The following is a 24,834-nucleotide window of genomic DNA, read 5'->3' as shown; positions in this document are numbered from 1 at the left end:
CACCGTCCAAATCCCACATCCATACATGAATACTGGAAAAACCATAGCCTTGACTAGATGGACCTTTGTTGGCACTTCAAGGTAACCCCATTTACACACCAGCAAGTGGACACCTCATCTCTCAGAGAGAAGCCCTGATGACCTGGGGGGGTGGTCTCTGTGTCTCTGGTCCAGGAAGAGTCTTTAGGATCCTCCTCTCCACCCTGAGGGCCCCAGGCAGGCAGAGACCTGTTCTCCTTCTCCTCACCCAAGATCCCCATGAAAGTACACACAGGGGCCAGGCGTGCTAGGAACTCGCTGGCTGTTCTGTTCTAATTAGGGGTGACCTGCACGTGCTCCAGGTTGAACATTAGCCTGGTACTTGCTTCTCCAAGCATTATGGGCACTCCTCAATTCTCACAGGAAAGAGGTTTCACACTTTGAAATCCTAACCCTTAAAGCCTCACCCTAGACTGGTTTCACCCTGCCTCTTCCCACTGGTGCTGCCAGGAGTGCCTGCGCTGTGGTGGGTCACAGCACTGTCTGGGAACCATGGGTGACCCATGAGTCATTCTGTGCACCAGAGGAATTAAAAGAGGGCAGGAGGTCAAAAGTAATGTGTCCATGTTTTAGAGAGTCCTGAGCTGAGTTTAGATATTCTGCTATCTAAAATTGTCACCACATAGGGATGGTAATGAGGGCAAGGTTAAAGGGCTCCTGGTCTATCTGAACACAGCATGATGTTGCTTCTAGCATCAATATTCTAGTCAAATCTGGCACCCAGGGGACATGGTCACCTGAACTCTACCCTCATTTACGATCCCAAATCTGACTTCCTGCTCCAGGAAGTTCTTAGCATCCTATTTATTATCTTTAGACAATATTCAGGATGCATGTGTCTGACACTGTGAATACAAAGCTCTAAAGACAAGCCTTTCTGACCCTGGATGAGCTCTCAGGCATTGAGGTGAACAGGCTCATAAGTCAGAGTACCCGAAGTGGAACTTCAATTTGTTCTTTATGCTCCATGTGACCAGGGGCATCCTATGTAACTACTTGGACTTAGAGTCCTCTCTTCTAAAATGGGGGTAAAATGAAACCTACAACTTCATTGAGTTAGCCCAAGGAATAAGAGTGATATTACACATACTGTGCCCACAGCAGTTCCGGATACATAACGTATTTTGAGTACTTACCATTGTTCCTACTGCACTACTAATAGTACTGCTGCTGCCACCACCCTGACTACTGAGTAGGAGCCCCTGTTACTGCTACTGGAACTTCTAGTACTACAGAGAATGAGCTCCCTTGAAATGACCTTGTTTTCAAGGTCCTCGACTCCCCACTTCTCTGCCATGACCACCGCACAACCAGCCCCAGGGGCTGGGGCTCTACCAACTGACACCTGACACAGGCCCCAGGCCTGGCGTTCCTGGATCCGCAGCAGGAAGTGTTACTAGGGCTGGACAACTTTGAAATAAACACTCCAGCCCGCCCTTCACAAGGCACTGCAGCATCTCGGTGGCCAGAGCCCTGTCTAAGGTGGCACTCTGCCCCACACACCTGCCCCACCCTCTGGCACAATGGTCAACCCACCTTTGTCATCAACAAGAACTCCATCTCCCAGGACCACCCAGTCACCTGGGAGCTGCCAGATTCTGTCTCTCCAGTTGTGTGCGTCAGACTTCACTTGCCCACCTGCCCACTGCCCGCAGTGCCCTTCAGTACAACACAGCCTTTAAATAAGAGCCATGCCACCCACCTTTAAACCACTTGGCCCCCCACCTCACCCCCAACACTATGGACTGATGACAGCTCACACCTTCTCCACCTAAAACACCCCTTTCACAGCAACTGCATCTTCCATCCCTCCTGCCCTCACACACTCACACGCCGCCTGTGTCCCTAAGGCAGCACTAAGGGACCACGGAAAGCACAAGCCACCCAGGGGGGTCTGCAGCAGACCCCCAGCAGGCTCAGCCAGAACAGGGCGCTGATGGCACTGTGTCCCCAGGTGGACTGTCTTACTGGGGGATCTTGACCCAGGATCTTCAGGGTCATGGAGGTCACTGACCTCACAGCTTTCTGCCTTTGGTTTTCTCCTGCACATCCTCTCCTAGACCCTCTGCCAATGCCAGGATACTAAGACACTCCTTTCAAACACCAAACCACCTCAACAGTCAGGACTGAAACCAGCACAGATGGTGCATGGATTCTCCACAATTCATGGTGAAGCTGGAGCTCCTCCCCACAGGGGTCTCTGACCTGGATGACTTGGCCCATGGGGAGGGAGCAGCCCAGGGAATGGTGTGCTCTTGGAGCTCTGGCAGCTCCTGCCCAGATGAAGGGCCCCGGGTCCTGTTCCACTGGAATGGGAGAGGTAATGACCCCTTCTTGGGAGAGCATTTTTCAGATGTGTCCTGGGCAAGCTAACAATTGCTTGCTGAGTGACTATAAAATGTCTTAGGTTTTCAGCTCAGGTCCAAGTTTACTTCCTCCAAACCAGGAGGCAAATATTCCTTGAGGTTGTAGGATCTTCTTTTTCTCAAGGATCACTTTTAGCATTTATATCATTTACTGAGCACTAACAATGTCCTAGTATGGTATAAAATGTCAGTGCCATCCTTCCACAATACTATGTTTTAACTGGTTAAAAGAAAAATATTGCCTTAGCAAAAAGTTCATTCAAGTTTTGCCAAAAGCTGTTATGGGAAATCTGAAAGAATTTTTCTGCCAACCCAATAGTAATCCCCTGGAGAATTTGTCTTTAAGCACCTGTCCATTCTAAAAGTAAATACAACCGCTGAACTACATCCTGATTCACAGAGAAGTTTTAACTTCAGACATGAAAGCTCTGTCCTCTCTCGTCCCCATCTCATCCATCTCAGTACTGATCTGCATACACTGAGAAGTTAATGCACAGTTAAGTAAAAACTTTTACCTCAAGAAATATAAGTAGCCCCAAAGCAAAATATAATTTCCAGTAACACTTGATGATTGTTTTCATTAAAGAAGGTTTCCGTGCGTCTTTCTGGGTTCTCAAAATTTCTCGATCCCAGTACCTGCGATGAGAAACAGAGCACAGTGAAGAAGAGCCCTGCTACAGGTAAAACAGGGGAGAGGGCAGAGCAGAAGACAAGCCTTCACTACAGGGCACTTTGCAGCTGCCCCATAGATGCTGGCTAATGGGTCACAGGGCGCCTGAAGGATGAGCAGTGTAGACTGAAGCACCAGTAAAAGCACCAGACCAGGTTTTGAGGGAAAAGTCCCAGTCTCAGAAAACAAGTTCCTGCCAAGCTTTGCTGGACTCACAGATCATGAGCAGCTCATGGGGGCAGACACCCTCCTCCAGGGGCCCCACCTCCAGGGACAGAGCTCAGCCTCCAGGGCCATAGCTTTGGGCTCCCTCCATGTCCACAGGTGCACAGGGAACATGGGCTCCCCCAGCCTCCAAAGTGGGCTAAGCCTGGGGTCAGCCTGAGGGGGTGTGTGTGCAGTGTCAGGGGAGAAGGCTCCAGAGAACACAGTGGAAGGCAAAGTGCACCCCCCAACACACACACCTTTAGCCCCATGTGGAAATTCTCCCTCTCCCTCCCCTTCTCCCTGCTGCCTGTGCTCACCCTTGCAGCTCTTCTCCAAGGCGCTGGGAGCGATCTTCTGGAAGCACTGAGTACAAGTCATCTTGTTTTAATTTCCGTTCATAACCAATTTTAAACAAGGGGTTTAGCCACCTGTTAAAAATTAAGAGGACAATGACATATCTAAATTACACAGCTCTAATTACAATCCTACAGTGATGGGCTTTGTTAATAATTAGACATGTGTTTACACACTCACACACAGACACATACACACTCCCTAATTCTGTAGGCTGAGAGGCCCCAGAAGCAATGACACACTGGTAGCAAAGAGCATTCCAGCCCCACTTTCTTGGGGTTTTGTTTAACATACACAATTACGATTTTTTTCTTGTGGGAAGGACCTTTAAGGTCTACTCTCTTATCACCTTTCAAGTATTCAATACAGTAGGATTAACTATAGTCACCAGACTGGATATTACACCTTCATGAAAGTGAAAGTTGCTCAGTCGTGTCCAACTCTTTGCGACCCGGTCGACTATGGAGTTCATGGAATTTTCTAGGCCAGAATACTGGAGTGGGTAGCCTTTCCCTTCTTCAGGGGATCTTCCCAACCCAGGGATCAAACTCGGGTCTCTCGCGTTGTAGGCGGGAATTCCATGAAATGTATAGTCCATGGGGTTGCAAAGAGTCGGACATGACAGAGGGACTTTCACTTTCACGAGGATGTAACATGCAGTCTTGTGACTATAGTTAATCCTACTGTATAACTTATTTTACAATGGAAGTTTGTGTCTTTTGGCCCCCTTCACCCAGGTCTTGGCTTTTTAATATCCTTTTTCCCAAAAAGGAACCAAATGAAGAAATGACTGGTTCCAAGGTTGGGGCTGTGTGTGTCAGCACTGATAATTCTGTTTTTTGGTTTTTTTTTTTACAGCGATATAAGTGCCTGTCATGAAGCTTTGGAGACATCCATGTCAAAGACATCCATCTCCAGTGAACACGTAACAGCTACACAATGAGATAAAGAGCCAGGGCACCCCACCCGTGAAGTTCCCTCTTTCAGAAAGCTCTGGTTGACCTGATAACAGACCATCTCACTGACTGCTTGCTTCTCCCTTCCCGCACTTTAATTCCCGCTCTTATTTTTTTAATTCATTAATAAAGAGTGAACCTTTAAAATCCTAGACACCCCATTCTCAACTTCAAAAAGGCAGAATCCCAAGTCCAAGCTTGCTCAGGAGCTCTCCCTCTCTCTCCACCCAGAACCTCGCTGTGTCACCCCAGAGGTGCCTTGTACCCTCCAGGGCATGTGAGTGATACACCTTGGCATTTCAAAGTTCGCTGATGGTTGGTTGTTGCTGAGATGTGTCTCACAATCCTAAGAACCACAAGGGCCAGTCCAGCCACAACACTGACTGTAAAAGGAGAATTTCTGTGGGGGCTGCTCATAGCTAGTACGAGCCCTGGTGAGCAGAGCCCCAGGCAATCCCAGCAAAAGCCTCACTGTCTACAGGACAAGATCAACAGGCAGAGAAAGTCCAAGATGGGTCTGGGACATCCTGTGCCATAAAATAAGAAAGTGCTCAAGGAATCATGAGGATGTGTAGAAGGACAGAGAAGCTTGAATGGCTCTTGCTAAACAAATCTGAGATACTTAGAGCATCAAGACAAACAAATTGCAATGAACCTTAACCCAGTAAATAATGAAAGAATCCATGAATCCGTAGTGCTACGTAAACAGGAGAGAAATGAAAGCTCTTGCAAACAAATCCAACAAACATAAAAGGAGTAATCAGTTATTTTAAGCTATGTACATAACTGAAAATGTACTGTACGAATAATTTTCAAGTGTAAGATATTTTTTATCTTTACATTAGGAAAAGCCCTTGGGAAATTGTTTTGTGAGTCAATCTGTAAACTATGTGTCCCAAGACATGTCTATTCTAGACAGATGCTTAGTCCCATGTGCAAATCAAGTGCTGGTCCAAAAGACTGCTGAAATTTTATATGCTTACTGATATTTTGCACTTTTTTATCCTGCATGTCCTATAAAGTTATAAGTCTGGACAATAAAAATGTTTAACAATTCAAAAAAAATTAAAAAAGAACAATCAAGTCAAGAAAATCATCAATGGAAATTAAAAACTGGCTGAAAGTTTGAAGCAAAAGATGATATTTACATAATCTCAACTTATCACTCTGCAAGTATTTATTATAAAGGGAAAAAAACAGTAACTGTACAGATAATCTCACCAAAAAACCTATTCAGATTGATTATGCATTATTTAAATGATAATAGTTAGAATGCAGAGACGGCCCATAGGTAAACACCATTTTACTGATTTTGCCAGGGTAAGGAAATTTCCAAGGCCAGACCATAATAACCCATGGATAGAGATCAAACCAGTCAGTCCTAAAGGAAATCAACCCTGAATATTCATTGGAAGGCCTGATCTGAAGTTCCAATACTTTGGCCAACCTGGTGCAAACAGCTGACTGATTGGAAAAGACCCAGATGCTGGGAAAGATTGAAAGCAAAAGGAGAAGAGGAGAGCAGAAGATGAGATGGTTAGATGACATCACCAACTCAATGGACATGAACTTGAGCAAACTATGGGAGAGAGTAAAGGACAAGGAAGCCTCGTGTGCTGGTCCATGGGGTCACTGAGTCAGACACGGCTGAACGACTGAATAATAGCAACAACAGAGATTACGTTTCTTCTCTCCTGTTATTCCCAGGACAACACAGGTACAGATGCTTAAGAACTATTTGTTGAAGTATGAATATCCATAACTCATTAAAGAAGCGATAAGATAGACTGAACTTCAGATTTTGCTAATCAGGGTAACTTGCCACCCCTAAAGAACCCCAGTCCAGGAGTCAGAAGACTGGACTCTAGTCTCAGCAGTGGTGCTGAGCACCCAGGGCCTCAGCTGTCCTGTGTTCCACATCTCCACTCCAGTTCAGCAGCTCCATGACCTTTAACATCTCTAGGTCTCAGTTTCCTTCCAAAACAACAGTGTACATCTAGGAGCTTAACCACTAAGCACGTTTGAAACATGTTAGGTGATTTATTCCACACTTGTCCCCTACAGAAAATGCTCAGGGAATTAGCACTGGGACTTACCGAGATGATGACACCCTGCCCCCAAAGTAAAAGTATTAGTCACTCAGTTGCATCTGACTCTTTGGGACCCCATGGTCTGTCCACAGAATTCTCTAGGCAAGAATACTGGAGTGGGTAGCCATTCCCTTCTCCAGGGGATCCTTCTGACCCAGGGATTAAACCAGGTTCTCCTGCATTACAGGCAGATTTTTTTACCTTTATCTGAGCCACAAGGGAAGCCCACAAAAGATTCTCTTTAAAATTCTGCTTGAAGAGGAAAAGATACTCAACATCAAAATATCTTTGGATCCAGATTCCTTCCCAACTTTTGATGGGAAAGTTTAACATTTATTTAGAGCATTATCTAATGTGCAAAACATGGCATTTATTTTTTAATTAAACTTTTTATTTTGTATAGGAGCATATCCAATGGCCAACATGATAGTTTCAGGAGGACAGCAAAGGGACTGAGCCGTACATACACATGTATCATTCTCCCTCAAACCCCTCTCCCATTCAGGCTGCCACATAACATTGAGCAGTTCCCTGTGCTATACAGTAGGTCCTTGTTGGTTATCCATCCTAAATACAGCGGTATATACATGTCCCTACTAAACTCCCTAACTATCCCTTTCCCCCTTCACTCTCCCTGGCAACCATAAGTTCGTCCTCTAAAGTCTGAGAGTCTGTTTCTGTCAAAATGTGGTATTTAATTAAAATGTATAATTAGGATGTGATGCACATCTATGACCATATATTTTGGTGCATCTTTCCTTTTTCCAAATTCCCAGAAGTAGAATAATTAGTGAAGGGCTGAATTCTTTTCCATTAGGTTCAGACCAATCTGCCCTCTTAACAGTTGTTTGTGAGCTTATTTCATTGTCACCTTTGAGTACCTTTCACTTTTCACTTTCACTTTTCACTTTCATGCATTGGAGAAGGAAATGGCAACCCACTCCAGTGTTCTTGCCTGGAGAATCCAAGGGATGGGGGAGCCTGGTGGGCTGTTGTCTCTGGGGTTGCACAGAGTTGGACACAACTGAAGCAACTTAGCAGTAGCAGCAGTTTGAGTACCTGAATTACAGTTTTTCTGGGCCTAAAGTTAAAAATAATTCAGAGAGTTTTAATTTGAATTTATTTGACTTATGTGTGCTTAGTCATTCAGTCCTGTTCCACTCTTTGCAAACCCATGGACTGTAGCTTGTCAGACTCCTCTGTCCATGGGATTTTCCAGGAAAAAATACAAGAGTGGGTTGCCATTTGATTCATAAAGATGGAACACTTATGTCTCTTGATCATTTGTCTTTCTTCAAATGTCTATTAATATATTTTCTATAGAGTATTTATATTTTTGAAATAACTTGTAGTAGTGCATATAATACTTTTTCAGATTTTCATTTGTTCTTTAGAGGTTTTAAATTATATATCATTAAATAAAATCAAGCTTTTCTTTTTCATTTCTCCTGCTGCTTTTGTAGTATGTCTTCTGTAGTATATCCTTACATCATCTAAATCTCTGTGTTTATTATAGCGTTTTTCTTATTTTATTTCTAACAGTAAAGGCAGCTAGAATTTTTCCTTTTTTTTTTTTTTTTTTTTAGTTTTTGATATAGGATAGGCCCCATTTTTTCTTAAAACAGTACATTCTCCCATTATGGTTTACTGAATTTTTCTTATTCCTCACTATTGGAAATAAGAAGCACAGTTAATGAAGCGTGTCCAGCTGGGGACTGGATTGTCTAATTCCTTGAGACTCTGTCCTCACTGCAGCCTCTGGGGTGAGCTCTGTATTTCTCTCCAGCCTCGTCCCAGAGGCCAGCAGGTTGGGGGTGAGTGCAGGACCTGTCCCCAGTGATGAGGCTGGGGCAGGGTCTTGGACTAGATGCACTTGGCCCATCAGGAAGCTGTTAAATCCTTGCTCCCCTGACACTGGCCACATCTCAGTGAACTGTCCCCTTGCAAAGGGAGTGTGGATGTGAAAACTGTCTGGTATCAAGACAGACTCCCTGGAGACACTTTTCAGAGAAGCTGATGACATGAGGGGGGATGTGAACTGGCCGAGTGCTGAGATGATTTAGGGAGGTTGGTCCTGCTAGGCCCTCAGTAACTATCGATTGTGAATAGATAGAAATGTTTAATTTCAAACTATGATTCTTTGCACCATTTTCAGAATACCATCTGTTATTGTTCATTAACAGTCAGAAATCCACATGCTGTAGATGGAGGCTGGGTGAGCTCTCCAGGGCTCTTTCTCTGACCTTGACCTGTTCCCAATGAATGTTTAGCTTGATGAGTTTTGGTAATTTTATACAATAACCAGAGCCTCAAGCAAGAAATAGAACATCCCAAAGGTACAGTCAAATTTACTGATATGTCCTTACAACAAAACAAACTGCCTAACAAATTTAAATTTATCTTATGTAGTTTACTCTTGATTTTTTTGGTCTTTGTTGTTCTGCACCTGATCAGCCTGAGACTAGTATCCTTTCAGAGGTATCAAGTGAATAATTTTCTGCCCAGAGTCTTCCATGGGTCCCCCAGTGTGTTGATTCCCTACCGTCTGTTGACCTGAAACAAACAGACTGTCAGATATTTCTTCAGCAAAGATGGGCTTATTCAGAATCAGCAGAGGATGGCAGTTTGAGGTCTGCATTTGTGCAGAGCCAAGTGTAAGTCCCCAAAGTGCCAGGGCTGGAGAGCACTTTTACAGAGGGGAAGAGGAGGTTGGGAGGGCTCCTACAGAGTCCATTGGTTTTCATTGCCTGTGTCCTTGCCAGGAAAGGAGAGGAGTCTCTCTTCTTCCTGTTGGGGGCTGCTGTTGTTGTAACCTCATCTATCAAAGTTATCAGAGGCTTTCTACTGGGAACCACATGGGATTTGCACTCTGTGGTGGTGATGACTGCTCTTTGTCTGGGGGGACTTTGCCCTGTTCAGAGCATCACTGACCCTCTCAGCATCCCAGGGAGGTGTTCTCTCCAGGTCTTCTCCGTACTTTCCTGAGGCCATACTGAGAGGTTATGTGGCTGGTTCACAGTCATATAACCAGGAAATGGCAAAATCTAGACTCTAACACAGGAACACTTCCAAATGAGGCACATCAGGTACCATTTTTGTTTTGTATTAAGCTTTTTAAAACTGTGGAAAATGGACACAATATAAAATTTACCATATTGACAATTTTTCAAGCACATGGTTCATTATTGGTAACTATCTTCACATTACTGTGCAACCAGTTTCCAGAACTCTCTTCATCCTGAACCGGTGTGCCATCAAACACTAACTCTACTTCCCTTACCCCCAGCCCTTGGCAACAACAAGGTGATGTTCTCTTTGAATTTGACTGCTCTGAGGACTTCATGTAAATCAAATTATAAAATGTTTGTCCTTTGTGATACACATTTTACAACCCTTCCATCAGTGTGCAGGGTTCCAGTTTCTCCACATCCTTGCCAACACTATTGTTTCTTCCTTTTTTTCCCCATGTGTGAGTTGGTGTCTCATTGTGGTGCATAACTAACACAACATGGTTAAGCAACTTACTCCAATAAAAATCAAGTCTAAAAAATCATGAACTATAATTTTAATTAAAAAAAAAATTTGTGCATGTGTAGATATTCTAGGGGAAAGACTGAGAAATAACCAAAATATCAGCAGGTAGACCTGGCTAATAAAAACAAATCCTTATTCCTTTCTTCTTGTATGTGCTCAGTTATGTCCAACTCTTTGAGACTCTATGGACTGTAGCCCACTAGGCTCCTCAGTCCATGGGATTCTCTATGCAACAATAATGGTGTGGGTTGCCATTTTTTACACAGGGGTATCTTTCTAACCCAAGAATCAAACCTGCCTCTCTTGTGTCTCCTGCACTGGCAGGTAGATTCTTTACCTCTGTGCAACCTATCTGAGAGGCCCTTCTTCTTCTATAGTTTTAAGTTTTTTATAGAAATAGAAAAAAAATATATATATATATATTCTTTACTAAAATTCACAATTCAGTTCAGTTGCTCAGTCATGTCCGACTCTTTGCGACCCAATGAATCGCAGCATGCCAGGCCTCCCTGTCCATCACCAACTCCCGGAGTTCACTCAGACTCATGTCCATTGAGTCAGTGACACCATCCAGCCATCTCATCCTCTGTCATCCCCTTCTCCTCCTGCCACCAATCCCTCCCAGCATCAGAGTCTTTTCCAATGAGTCAACCCTTCGCATAAGGTGGCCAAAGTACTAGAGTTTCAGCTTTAGCATCATTCCTTCCAAAGAAATCCCAGGGCTGATCTCCTTCAGAATGGACTGGTTGGATCTCCTTGCAGTCCAAGGGACTCTCAAGAGTCTTCTCCAACACCACAGTTCAGAAGCACCAATTCTTTGGCACTTAGCCTTCTTCACAGTCCAACTCTCACATCCATACATTACCACAGGGAAAACCATAGCCTTGACTAGATGGACCTTTGTTGGCAAAGTAATGTCTCTGCTTTTGAATATGCTATCTAGGTTGGTCATAACTTTCCTTCCAAGGAGTAAGCGTCTTTTAATTTCATGGCTGCAGTCACCATCTAAAGTGATTTTGGAGCCCAGAAAAAGAAAGTCTGACACTGTTTCCACTGTTTCCCCATCTATTTCCCATGAAGTGATGGGACCGGATGCCATGATCTTTGTTTTCTGAATGTTGAGCTTTAAGCCAATGTTTTCACTCTCCACTTTCACTTTCATCAAGAGGCGTTTTAGTTCCTCTTCACTTTCTGCCGTAAGGGAGGTGTCATCTGCATATCTGAGGTTATTGATATTTCTCCCAGCAATCTTGATTCCAGCTTGTGTTTCTTCCAGCCCAGCATTTCTCATGATGTACTCTGCATATAAGTTAAATAAGCAGGGTGACAATATACAGCCTTGACGTACTCCTTTTCCTATTTGGAGCCAGTCTGTTGTTCCATGTCCAATTCTAACTGTTGCTTCCTGACCTGCATACAGATTTCTCAAGAGGCAGGTCAGGTGGTCTGGTATCCCCATCTCTTTCAGAATTTCCCACAGTTTATTGTGATTCACACAGTCAAAGGCTTTGGCATAGTCAACAAAGCAGAAATAGATGTTTTTCTGGAACTCTCTTCCTTTTTCCATGATCCACAATTACCAATAGTCAAAATGTATTCTTTCTCTTAAACTCTCAGTCCTACCTGTGCTGTGAAAACACTAAAATCTCAGTGTGGTCATTTGTATAAAGTCAGTAAGCTAGTTACTGGCATCATTTACAAGTTGAGAAAGCAGATAAAATGTGAGAAGAGAAGCAAACACCCTATGAGAAGATGAAAACTCAGTTTCTCTACAAGGTGGGCCTTGTCTCTGGGCAGCACTTCCTGCCTGGGCTCATTTCAACTTTCCCAGGACAGTGAGTGGGGGACACAAGGAAATCACAAGGGTACCTCAGACTTTGCAAACAGGATGGCAATTGTGGTCACCAATTAACTTCACAAAGTCTGGACCCCTTTTAAAAGTTAGCACTGAAGGAACAATGCCAGTGGGAGGAGAGGCTTAAAGCAGAAGCCAGCCTCCACCTTCCGTCAAAATCACCTGGAGCTTGTTTAACCCCACCCCCACCATTTCTAAATTTACAGAATTGGTCTAAAAGGACTTGATAAGATTTACATTTCTAACAAGCTCCCAGGTGACAAGGATGCCGCAGGTCTGAGAGCCATACTCTGAGAACAGCTGCCCTAAAGCTTGATTATAAAGATGTTTCACGAGCATCATCTCCAACATCAAGAACTTTAAGAACTTCCCTTGAGAAACTCCTGCCTACAAGATCAAAGGTGTGTTTGTATTTGCTTTCTCCCTGCATTTAAGAACAAGTATCCAAAAAGAAGCAGCTCAGAATAGCAGTTACATAAAGGACGATACAAACTCAGGAGCCAGACTCATGATTTGGGGTCCAACTTTCGCTATTAAGCTGTGTGATGCAGACAAGTTACTCAAACTCTTAGAATTTGGGGGAGAATGCATACATGTATCAGAGAAGGCCATGCCACCCCACTCCAGTACTCTTGCCAGGAAAATCCCATGGACGGAAGAGCCTGGTAGGCTGCAGTCCATGGGTCGTGAAGAGTCAGACACAACTGAGCAACTATGACGGAGTCCATTTCCTGTCCACATGAGACTATCATAACATTGTAAATTGGCTATACTCCAATATAAAATAAAATTTAAAAAAATTACTCAAATTCTCTGCTTAAGTGACTTCACATGTGAAATAAGAGGTACTAGCTTCTTCCAATTCAGCAGGAAAATTGGAAATGGGGGTCTACCCAAATCAATGAGAAGTCCTCATCTTCCCATTTCTATACACACACCTTTTGAAAATCCACAAATAGAACATCCCTGGAGAGTTCCTTGCCCTGCCTGAAGTTAAGGAGAGGTGTCTCTACTTTGGGATCATTTACAGTTGTTGCTATTTAGTCACTCAGTCATATCCAACTCTTTTGCAACCCCATGGACTATTGCCTGCCAGGCTCCTCTGTCCATGGGATTTCTCAGGCAAGAATACCAAAGTGGATTGCCATTTCCTCCTTCAGGGGATCTTCCCCACCCAGAGATCAAACCCACGTCTCCTGGGCTCCTGCTATGGCAGGCCAATTCTTTACCACTGAGTCAACAAGGAATCCCACACCCATATTTTTCCTTCTTGACCCTCTTTCCTTAAGGGCTATCAAACGGCTAAGAGATGTAGCCACACACACTGAATACACCACCATCAAAACATGCACAGGAGTTTCTGTTTCCTGGGGATCCCCAAGTCCCTCCCACATAACAACAAAGGAAATATCAGAATGTGCGGGAAAGATGAAGGTTTAGGGTCCAGGAACAAAAGATATAATAATCACTCAAGTGTGATTAAACCCAAAGGTTCCACCCCACCTAGTTAGTGGTCCAAGCTACCAGATGGTGGAGAAGGCAATGGCACCCCCACTCCAGTACTCTTGGAAAATCCCATGGCTGGAGGAGCCTGGTTAGCTGCAGTCCATGGGGTCACTAAGAGTCAGACACGACTGAGCAACTTCACTTTCACTTTTCACTTTCATGCATTGGAGAAAGAAATGGCAACCCACTCCAGTGTTCTTGCCTGGAGAATCCCAGGGATGGGGGAGCCTGGTGGGCTGCCATCTATGGGTCGCATAGGGTTGGACATGACTGAAGCGACTTGGCAGCAGGAGCAGCAGCAGCTACCAGATGGAAAACTTCAGTTAAGAGCTTCATCTCTCTGAGCCCCTTCTCATCTGTGAGTTTCCTCCCAGCCCAGGGACCCTTCAGTGGTTTCAGGACCAGAGGACTCCTGGGCAGGACCACCTGCATCAAGACCATGCACTGCTTCTGGAAAGGCTAGAGATGCAGATAAGACCCCATAGGCCTCAGGGACCCAATTCCCAGGGTGACTCTCAAAGGTGGAAGCAGAGACATTCACAGTTAGGTAAGGGGTTGGTCCAATACATCCTCCAGTCTTCTCAATGTATCCCAGGTAAAAGCAAAATGGGTTCAAGAATCATGTCTCCATTCATTAAATAAAAAACAATAGCGTTCTTACACACATGAAATGTGTCACAACTAGATACCAGGATGCACAGTGAGAGATGCACACGGAGAGAAAGAGGGAGGCAGGGAGACATGGTCACAGACACAGGGACAAGGGAATCCAGTGCAGTTGGACTCGGCTGTCACCTAAGGAATGTGGGGAAAGGAGGGGACATTATTGGAAGATGGCAATAGGAGCAGAACACTAATTAGATAAAGGAAGCTGTTCAGAGCTGTTTGCTTAGCGGGGAAAGTAAGAATTAGTTCAGAACTATGAATCCAGAGCTGTACTGGGGAAGCCGGCTAAGGATGGCCTGCGGGGTCCGGTCCTTCTCTCGCTGGCGGTGACCCCCCTGGGCACCCTGGGTTCTCAGCCTCCCTGCCTCCTGCTCCCTCTGCCCCTCCTGCTCCCAGGGACTAAAGACGCTGACTGGGCAGTGAGCTGCAAGGCACAGAGACCCTGCGCCCTGCCACCAGGTCGCTCTTCCCGTTCCTGCTACCCCTTCCCGCAGCCTCACCCAGAGGGCGCAGACAGGGACCCCCGCGGCCGGCGTGGGGAGACCCCACTCGCTACAAGCAGCCATCGGAAAGCGCTCCCTCGCCCTGACCCTCGACCCTCAGCTCCTGCAAGGCGCAGCAGCGTCAGGCACTGGCCCTGAGGCGGCGCGGTGTCTCAGCCCAGGCGGGCTCTCACCAGGAGAACAGCCGGGAGCAGAAGTTCGCGTCCTGCAATGGGTTGGGCTTCTCCTCCGGGGACACCGGCCGCATCTTGCCAGCTCGGACCCGCGCGGGCCGGGGGCGTGGGGTGGGGGCAACCGGGGGCCACACGCAGGTGAGAGGCGAGGCCGCAGGCGCCGCTGATGGAGGCCGTGGGGGAACCGCAGGGCGCGGGGATCAGAGCCCTAGGCGCCCTCGTTCCCGCCCTGGGCTGCAAAGTCTACCGGAGGGCGTTTTCTGAGCTCGGGTCCCCACCCAGAAGATGGAGAAGGAGGGGCAGGCTGCAACAGAAACGCCCCTCAGCTGTGGTGAAGACCAGAGAAAGCTGGCAGAAGGAGATAGCAGCCCGCCCTCCAGGCACGCTGCCCTCATCAGGACCAAACAAGGGCGCTGTGGGAAGGTCTCCAACTGGAATGGTGCAGGACCCTGGGCGGCCTTCCTGGGAGAGACCCCACCCCACCGCGGATATCCTGAGCTAGTGGCCAGTACTGGTCAGTGGAGGTGAGCACAGATGACGGGCACAAAGCTGCCAGGCTACTGAGATGACAACCACAGGCTCCCTAGTGTCTGTTCTACTGCTAGGCTGGCCCTGAGGAATCCTGTTTTGATAAGAGGAGGGAAAAGGAAAGACCACAGCACATCCTTCTCCTGGCATGAAGGACAGTTACTCAGCAGTGAACTGATGCACAGAGAAAAGTACATAAACAAGAAGTCAACATTTACTTTGTTTATCCCTCAAATAAATAAATTTTGAATCAGCCAATAAGCAGGTATGAGTTCAAGAGGGAAATGAATAACTTCAGATGTTTTTCCCATACATGAATCTCATATGAATATATATGAAGAAAATAAATGCATTCAAAGAAATATTTCTGGAATGAATAAACAAAGTGTGGTATAAACATACAATGAAATATCACTCAGCCTTAAAAAGGAAGGAAATTCTGACACACGCCGCAGCGTGGATGAACCTTGAAGACTGTGATGTTGTGACTTATAATTAGAACATGTATTTAGTCTTCATGATGTTGCTGGTACAGAACTCCTAATATCCTTAGGTGCTCTAAGGTAAGAGTGAAAAAGTGTCTTTTGAAAATTATAACAGGCCCTTTTCAACTACACCTGAGTTTTAGTGAATTCATCTGTTTGTCAGAAAAACCAAACACCTGATTAAAGGGTTGGCGCTTTCAGCCCCACCCTCCACGTTCAGGGTGGAGAGGGACTGGAAACAGTTGAACTACCAATGGCCAATGCTTTAACCAGTTTTGCCTAAAGTATGCTTCTATGAAGCCTCAATAAAAAAACCAATAGGATGGGGTTCACAGAGCTTCCCGGCTACTAAACCTGTGCAGGTGCGGGGAGGGCGACTCACCTGGAGACGGCTGGAAGCCCCTGCCCCTCGCCCTACCTTGTTCTCTGCATCTCTTCCATCTGGCTGTTCTGCAGTTGAATCCTTTTGTAATAAACTAGTGATCTAGTTGAGTAAGCTGTTTTCCTGAGCTGTAAGCCACTCTAGAAAATTACCAAACCCAAGGAGGAGGTTATGGGAAGCCTGATTTGTGATCAGTCTGTAAGAAAAACAGGTAACCACCTAGACTCACCACTGGCTTCTGAAGTTGAGAAGAAGGGGTAGTACTGTGGGACTGGGTCCTTGACCTATACAAGGTCTAACAAAAACTCCAGGCAAACAGCGTCAGAATTGACTTAATTGTGGGACACAGTTGTGTCTGTATAGTCTGAGAACTGGTTCAGTTCAGTCACTCAGTTGTGTCCAACTCTTTGTGACCCCATGGGCTCTAACACACCAGGCCTTCCTGTCCATCACCAACTCCCGGAGTTTACTCAAACTCATGTCCATTGAGTTGGTGATGCCATCCAACCACCTCATCCTCTGTCATTCCCTTCTCCTCCCGCCTTCAATCTTGCCCAGCATCAGGGTCTTTTCAAATGAGTCAGTTCTTTGCATCAGCTGGCCAAAGTATTGGAGTTTCAGCTTCAACATCAGTCCTTCCAATGAATATTCAGGACTGATTTCCTTTAGGATGGACTGGTTGTATCTACTTGCTGTCCAAAGGACTCTCAAGAGTCTTCTCCAACATCATAGTTCAAAAGCTTAAATTCTTCAGCACTCAGCTTTCTTTATAATCCAACTGTCACATCCATACATGACTACTAGATAAACCATAGCTTTGACTAGATGGACCTTTGTTGGCAAATTAACGTCTCTCCTTTATAATAAGCTCTCTAGGTTGGTCATAACATTTCTTCCAAGGAGCAAGGGTCTTTTAATTTAATGACTGCAGTCACAATCTGTAGTGACTTTGGAGCCCAAGAAAATAAAATCTGTCACTGTTTCCACTGTTTCCCCATCTATTTCCCATGAAGTGATGGGACCAGATGCCATGATCTTAGTTTTCTGAAAGTTGAGCTTTAAGCCAACTTTTTCACTCTCCTCTTTCACTTTCATCAAGAGGCTCTTTAGTTCTTCTTCACTTTCTGCCACAAGGGTGGTGTCATCTGCATATCTGAGGTGATTGATATTTCTCCCGGCAATCTTGACAGACTGAAAACCACAATCACAGAAAACTGAAGATTAGCTGTACTTAAAACAATCAAGGTGACGCTGGTCAGACCACCAGTGACTAATTTCAAGACGACAGTCAGCACTGACTCTGCTCTTTATACTCATAGCCCTCTCCCTGTCTATAAAAGCTCTTGTCCACTATCAACAGTGGGGACAGTCAGCCTTTGGACAGGTGCCCACCCTCCCCCCACTAATATATACTGGCATCTAAAATAAAGTTCTTTTCCACCAACCTGGTCTGTTTACTGGCTTTTGAGCGGCGAGCAGCCAGACACCCACCCACCCCTTCAGTATCACTTTTTGGCCTTCTATGGTCAGCCTTTGAGCTATCACAGCACCAGCCATGGTGAGAGGTAAGTGACTTTTAGTGTTATAATGCAGGATCAGAGACCAGACCACGGTCAACACCATCTTGATTAGCTGGTTCAAGCCAGTTTCTGTGGGATCCTGTTTTTCTCAATGTATGTGCCCCTCTTCCTTCCTGTCTCAACAGCATAGACACATTGTTTCTATAGTGACAAGGCCATCTTAGCCTGTCATCTTGAAGTCCATATCTGTATATGGGGTTACACAGGGTTCTATGTGTACCCTGATGTCTATGTCTTTCCCTTTCCCATTTAGGCAATACCAGGTTGTCTTCCTCACATGAAGGGCACCAGGGACTCCCACTTATTTCAGGCGCAACATCAAGCCCCAGCCAAGAGGGAGTTACCTTATACATTAAAGAAAACAAAACTGATTATATCAATACGTTTCCTATTGAACCTTCAGGCATAGAGAGAAATTGGTCTCTTTCTCTTCATCAAGGTTATCTCCACAGGTAACAAAGGCAACACACCTTAAAGGTAAGCTGGGGCCTTTAGTATTCAGGGAGGCTGGGCTGTAATGGAACAGTCACTGACAAAGCCCATCAATTCCCTGGGAGTAAAAGTAGAATCTGGATAATGAAATAAAGTGTCACCTTTTTTCTCTCCCTTTGTGCTGAGTCTTGTTTCACTTGCTCACAGGGCACCTCGTGTAGAAGCCTCACACCTGGCCCTTCAGACGAGACTCCCTGGTGTGAAAAGGCTGCGCTGACACCTCAGCTCTGAGGGCCATGTGTCTCTGTGCCCGGCACTGTGATTCAAGATGGCGGCCCCAGGGCCGAGTGCAGAGACACTGAGCCCAGCTCTGTGATTCAGGATGGTGGCAAAGGGGCCATGTGCAGAGATGCTGACCCAGCATTATGACCTGGAGCCACGAGCAGCACAGCTGAGCCTGTCCTGTGAGAACCCCTCAATCCCCCAGCTGACAGGAATCACACACAGCAGTCCCAGGAGTGCTTTTAGGAGAGAGTGTGTCCTCTAGAGCACATTCTATTGGGACAAGCCACACCTGGCAGAGGGGCTTCCCAGGTGGCTCAGCAGTAAAGAACCTGCCTGCCAGTGCAGGAGACTCACGTTGATCCCTGGGTCAGGAAGATCCCTTGAAATGGCAACCCACTCCAATATTCTTGCCTGGGAAATCCCACTGACAGAGGAGCCTGGAGGGGTGCAGTCCATGGGGTCACAAAGAGTCAGAAATGACTGAGTGACTAAGCACACACACAAACCTGGTTAAAGGACGCCCAGCCCCCCATTTGGGTCTGACTGGGGAGGGTCAGTAACAAAGTAGGAAGAAATCAAGCCATCTTTGGTTTTCCTGGTGACTCAGATGGTAAAGAATCGGCCTGCAATGGAGGAGACCCGGGTTTGATCCCTGGATTGGGAAGATCCCCTTGGGAAGGGAATAGGCAACCCACTTCAGTATTCTTACCTGTAGAATTCCATGGAATTCTGGTGGATGACGTGCTGGCGTGCTGCAATTCATGGGGTGGCAAAAAGTCAGACACAACTGAGCGACTGAACTGAACTGAACTGATAGTCCATGGAGTTCCAAAGAGTCAGACAAGTCTGAGTGACACACGTTTTCTAGCAATGAAAGCTGCTGCCATTTGGGAAGAAATGAGATCTTTTGCTTCTAACAGAGGTCTTCTCTTGGCTGCAGGGTGGAATTATCTGTGGGGTTTTAAAAAGCGTTGCCTTCTGCCTTCCTTCTCCCGAGATTCTGATTTAACTGACATGAGGCTTCAGCACTGGGGTTTACAGAGCTCCCCTGGTGATTTTACAAACCACAAGCCTTTGCCATGTTTAAGCTATAAGGATTCTAACTGGACGAGGAAGAGAGTAAACAAATCAGGTGATTCTGTAGGATCAGGAGTGTGTACTTCTGTGTCTAGGGTGTAGATGAGGTTGGTGAGGTGGGGGCCTGTGATACCTCTTGCCCGCTGAGAGGTCTTCCTGGCCCCTCATTCCGTGGCCTTTCCACGCTGCTCACCGGGATACATGGATTCTTCTGCCCCCTGGTGGTGATGTTCAGTATAACACAGTTGTCCTTGGAGGTTCATACCAGCCCAGCCTAGTTGGGCTTCCCTGGTGGCTCTGGTGGTAGAGAATCTCCTTGCCAATACAGAAGGTGCAAGGTTCAATCCCTGGTTCAGAAAAATCCCCTAGAGCAGGAAATGGCAACCCATTCCAGTATTCTTACCTGAAGAATCCCATATGGACAAAGGAGCCTAGCAGGCCATGGATTCACAAGAGTCGGACATGACTTAGTGACTAAACCACCACAGCCTTAGTTCATCACAAACCTGAGCCTGAGTCCCAAGGTGTGGCTTGCTGGGAGGGAAATCCTGGGAACTGTACAGGATGAGCAGCTCAGCAGTAACTTCAGGAGTCTCTCCTGCACATGGAAGCTCAAGGAGCTCCGGGCCACTGGCCAAGCATGAGTCTATAACAGGCTGTGAATGGAGTCTTCCTGTGCCTGGGGTCTTAGGGGTGTGTGTGTTCAATCTTGACGACTTTTTGGGACCCCATGGACAGAGGATGGGCTTTTCCAGGCAGGAATACCGGAGTGGGTTGCTATTTCCTCTTCCAGGGGATCTTCCTGACCCAGGAATGAAACCTGCATCTCTTGGGTATCCTACAGTTGCAGGCAGATTCCTTACCACAAGCGCCCCCTGGAGTGTTGAGGAAATTGATCTTATCAGGCAGTGACAGGTGCTTCCCAGCCTCAGTGGTAAAGAATCTGCCTGCCAATGCAGGGGACACAGGAGAGGCAAGTTCCTTGTCTGGGTTGATGCCGGGAGCCGGCATATTGCATATTGAGTACATATTGCATATTGAGTGCAGCACTTTTCAGGATCTGGAATAGCTCAACTGGAATTCTATCACTGCTGGGAGCCAGTGAGGAACTCCACCCATGACAAAGGTCATGAGGAAGGAGGCTCGGCATACGCAAAGGCAGGATCAAGCCTCAGGAGTCCCCCATCTACCCCCAAAACCAGAGTCTGCCTACTTTCTGCTTTGTGCTTTCACCTACACCTCTGACTTTACGGGGGGCTGTCCCCCATTACCTCTCTGAAAAAAGTTAGCTTACAGCTCCAGTTAATAATTCCTGGGTGTGACAGTGTTTAACCTACAAACTCCTTTGGAAATCCTGTAGCCTGCCTGAATAGGTTTTTCCGGCCACATGTGATTGTTCAGAGCCTCCCAACTGTGAGAGGCAGGAGATGTTCTAAACTGTCTAAACACAGATTCTTTTGAGTAGTTAAAAGATTGATTAGAAATTGTATTGGTGAAGGGATTTTCACTTGTTGGGCCAATGTTTGCTGCTAAGTTTCCATATCCCTTACCTGCTGTGTCCCTGGCAGTGTATTGATTAATATAATTGGTGTAAGTAGTAGCTTTAATGTTTGTAACCTGGGACCCTTGAGTTAATTCTTTTTCTTGTTATAGCCCACCACACTTTTGCTCTGTAGGAATGCAACTTTATCTAATGCTTTTGGAGGGTGGCTCCTGACCAATCACCTTTAGAGAAAAATAAGTTTTCTGAAGAAAGGGTCTTAAAATGTTAACAGGCCTCCGGGCCAGAAGATGATGCAAATCACCTAAGCTTTTGCATATGATAAGTTTGCAGGAAGAAAGCCTGGCTTGCTGCAAGACTCTACCCCTTCCCCCATTATCCTCTATGCATAACTTAAGGTATAAAAACTACTTTGGAAAATAAAGTGCGGGGCCTTGTTCACCGAAACTTGGTCTCACCATGTCATTCTTTCTCTTACCTTCTGGCTGAATTATTCAGCCTCTTTTCTACACTGAATTTCCTCACTGAGCTATCCTTATTTCAGCCTCTTTTCTCCACTGAATTTCTTCACTGAGCTATCCTCATTCTATTACTCTTTATATCCTTAATTAACATTTAATTAAGCAATTGTTTCCTGATCCTCGCCTATGCCGTCTCTCCTTCGAATACCCTGGATCAGCCGGGGCTGGTCCCCAGCAGGTTAGGAAGAAGCCCTGGAGGAGGAAATGGCAACCCACTCCAGTATTCTTTTTTTTTTTTTTTTATTTTTTAACTTTACAATATTGTATTTGTTTTGCCATATATCAAAATGAATCTGCCACAGGTATACATGTGTTCCCCATCCTGAACCCTCCTCCCACCTCCCTCCCCATACCATCCCTCTGGGTCATCCCAGTGCACCAGCCCCAAGCATCCAGTATCGTGAATCGAACCTGGACTGGCGACTCATTTCATATATGATAATATACATGTTTCAATGCCATTCTCCCAAATCATCCCACCCTCTCCCTCTCCCACAGAGTCCAAAAGACTGTTAAAAAAAAAAAGTGTCCACCACGCCAGTATTCTTGCCTAGAGAATCCCATGAAAAGAGGAGTCTGGTAGGCTACAGTCATAGGGTTGCAAAGAGTCGGACGTGACTAAGCACAGCCAGTAACAAGTGCCTATGATATGGAGCATCAAGAAGTGCAGAGGTGTAAGGTAATGAGAGTCCCAATAAACAGCTGCTGCTGCTAAGTTGCTTCAGTCGTGTCTGACTCTGCTCGACCCCATAGACGGCAGCCCACCAGGCTCCCCCGTCCCTGGGATTCTCCAGGCAAGAACAATGGAGTGGGTTGCCATTTCCTTCTCCAATGCATGAAAGTGAAAAGTGAAAGTGAAGTTGCTCAGTCGTGTCCGACTCTTAGCGACCCCATGGACTGCAGCCTACTAGGCTCCTCCACTCATGGGATTTTCCAGGCAAGAGTACTGGAGTGGGGTGCCATTGCCTTCTCCACAATAAACAGCAGCCACCGCTTATTCTTCTCTGTGCGCCAGGATGTGTTTTTACTTAACTATCACCTTTAATTATTTTTTGGTATATAAAAATTTATTACTGTCATGCTTTCTTCATCAAAATTTATGATATTAGTCTTTCCTTCTCGCCTTTGTATAAGGCCAAAAGAGAGACACTGGCTAATGTGACAACCTTAAAGCAGACTTCAAGAATGTCACCAACGGCATGACCTTTGCAACCAAATCCAGCAACCAGAATGTCATCATTTTCCTCAATAGAATTCAAGCAACCATCACTGGGTACAAAGGCTGTGATTTTTTGCCATTCTCAATGAGCTGAACCCTGACACATTTCCTGATGGCAGAATTTGGTTGTTTGGCTTCAACCCCTACTTTTTCGAGCACAATTCTCTTGGCATGAGAAGCGCCTCCAAAAGGGTTGGCCTTCAGGGCTATGCCCAAATGGGCTTTCTTGTACTACTTACCATGCCGCTTCTGGGCTTGTCGGTAGCTACAGAAATTCCTGGCAGTATGAAGACCGCAACACTTGCTCATTCTGCCAGTGTCACGGGCCTGAACAAAAGACTATCATGTTTAATTTTAACACAAGATCGGAGGGTATTAGAAGCCCCATCTTATAGCACTTTAGGACCTTGATCAATGTCATAGGACTCCTAACTGACAGATGCAGCCTGTGAGCCCAAGCAGGTGGGACCACACAGTCTGTCCCCGCTCCACCCATGTCCCGCAGGACCAGATCTCCCTGCCCAAAGACCTGCTCAGCAGCTTCAGCCTGACTCCCTGGGTGGGTCCGTAAGGTCCCTCAAGGCACTCGCAGCCCCTTTGCTCCTACTGCCCCTGACTCGGGTCCTTCCTTCTGCAGGGCAGCCCCCAAGAGCCCCACAATCCGCAGGAGGACACCCTTATCCCATTCTGGTAGCTTCTCCCTGCAGCCAGCTCCCGGGGGTGGGGTCACGCCAGGTTGTGAGGAGAATCAGGAGAGAAACAGGAAGGGAGTGAGCTCGTGGTCAGCACTTACCTCTGACCTGGGACCTCCCTCTCTCTCCCTGACATTTCCCACCACTCGTGGCAGCCCCCCTCCACACCCCCCACCTTCATTACACGTGTTCCTGTAGCTCTGCTGTGGATCAGAGTCACAAGAGGAGGGGTCAGAATGCAGGTTCCTGGGCTCTATTCCCAAAGATCTGATCCAGGAGGTCACATAGTGGGGCCTGGGAATTTGAATTTTTAACCAACAACCCAGTGGGTTTTGATGCAGGGGGTCCTCTGAACACACTTTGAGAAGCATTTAACAGACCTTTCACTCACATCCGTGGCCCCAGGTCAAGAGTACAAATGAAGCCCAACTATATGTTTAAACACTTAAAAGTTATAAATCAGTCAGTCAACTACACATTCATAACTATTAAAACCTGGCAGACTGGGGTTTTGGACACTGAGCTCCAAGCCAGAAGGCAGGATAGCAGAGGGAGGGGCCGCCCCAGCCCCAATCCCTCCCCTTGCTCTTCCCAACTCTGGCTCTGACCTTCTTTGTGCCCTGAGCAATCTGCTGCTCAGAAAGAGCACCCCCAGCCTTTAAGTCCAAGCTCAAACCACCCTCTTCCGCCACTTAAAGAACGGAATCTTGACCTCCCGTCGGGCTGGGACATGGGCCCCAGGAGGGAGGCGGGCATTGGCTCTGGGAGCAGGGATTTTGGGGTCCAGGTGCTCAGAACACGTCCTGGAGGGGGCGGGGCTCCAGGTGGTCACACCCCCTGGTCCCCTCTGCCTGCCCCTGGGGAGGGTGCAACCACAGAATGATGGAGCAGGGCTTCTAAACCAGCACTTCTCTGATTGTACTGGGAGCAGGAGTCACCTGGGATCCGGAGATTCTGAGTCAGTGGGTCTGGGTTAGAGACAAGATTCCGTGTTCTAATAGCCTCCTGGGGCAGGCCAAGGATGCTGGTCCACAGGCCTGGCTTAGAATAGCAGGGATCTGGAGCAGGGTGGGCGGAGTTTTCCTGTAAAGGACCAGGAAGTGTATTTCCAGGCTTTGGGGGCCTTATGGTCCCTGCTCAGGAAAACAACTACTTCTGCTTCATTGACTATGCGAAAGCCTTTCTGTGGATCACAACAAACTGGAAAACTTAA

At 46.5% G+C, this 24,834-nt stretch overlaps 1 protein-coding gene and 1 pseudogene across 1 annotated transcript in view; both read right to left on the bottom strand.

Annotated features, from left to right (window-relative positions):
• LOC139186120 (ATP-binding cassette sub-family C member 4-like) overlaps positions 1 to 15,119 on the bottom strand; it is a 156,997-nt gene extending 141,878 nt beyond the window's left edge. The window contains exons 1-3 of the mRNA XM_070799901.1: positions 14,920 to 15,119; positions 3,600 to 3,710; positions 2,921 to 3,041 (exon numbers count right to left, since the gene is read on the bottom strand). Of these exons, the coding sequence (XP_070656002.1) occupies positions 2,921 to 3,041; positions 3,600 to 3,710; positions 14,920 to 14,993 (306 nt within the window). The 5' untranslated portion in view covers positions 14,994 to 15,119. The remainder of the gene's footprint in view (positions 1 to 2,920; positions 3,042 to 3,599; positions 3,711 to 14,919) is intronic.
• A 7,351-nt stretch (positions 15,120 to 22,470) lies between these two features.
• LOC139186147 (small ribosomal subunit protein uS12-like) lies at positions 22,471 to 24,303 on the bottom strand (annotated as a pseudogene).
• Between the last annotated feature and the right edge of the window lie 531 nt (positions 24,304 to 24,834).

The sequence above is a fragment of the Bos indicus genome, chromosome 12 (assembly GCF_029378745.1).
Source record: "Bos indicus isolate NIAB-ARS_2022 breed Sahiwal x Tharparkar chromosome 12, NIAB-ARS_B.indTharparkar_mat_pri_1.0, whole genome shotgun sequence".
NCBI classification, from domain to species: Eukaryota; Metazoa; Chordata; class Mammalia; order Artiodactyla; family Bovidae; genus Bos; species Bos indicus.
This window is presented reverse-complemented; position numbering and strand designations above follow the sequence as displayed.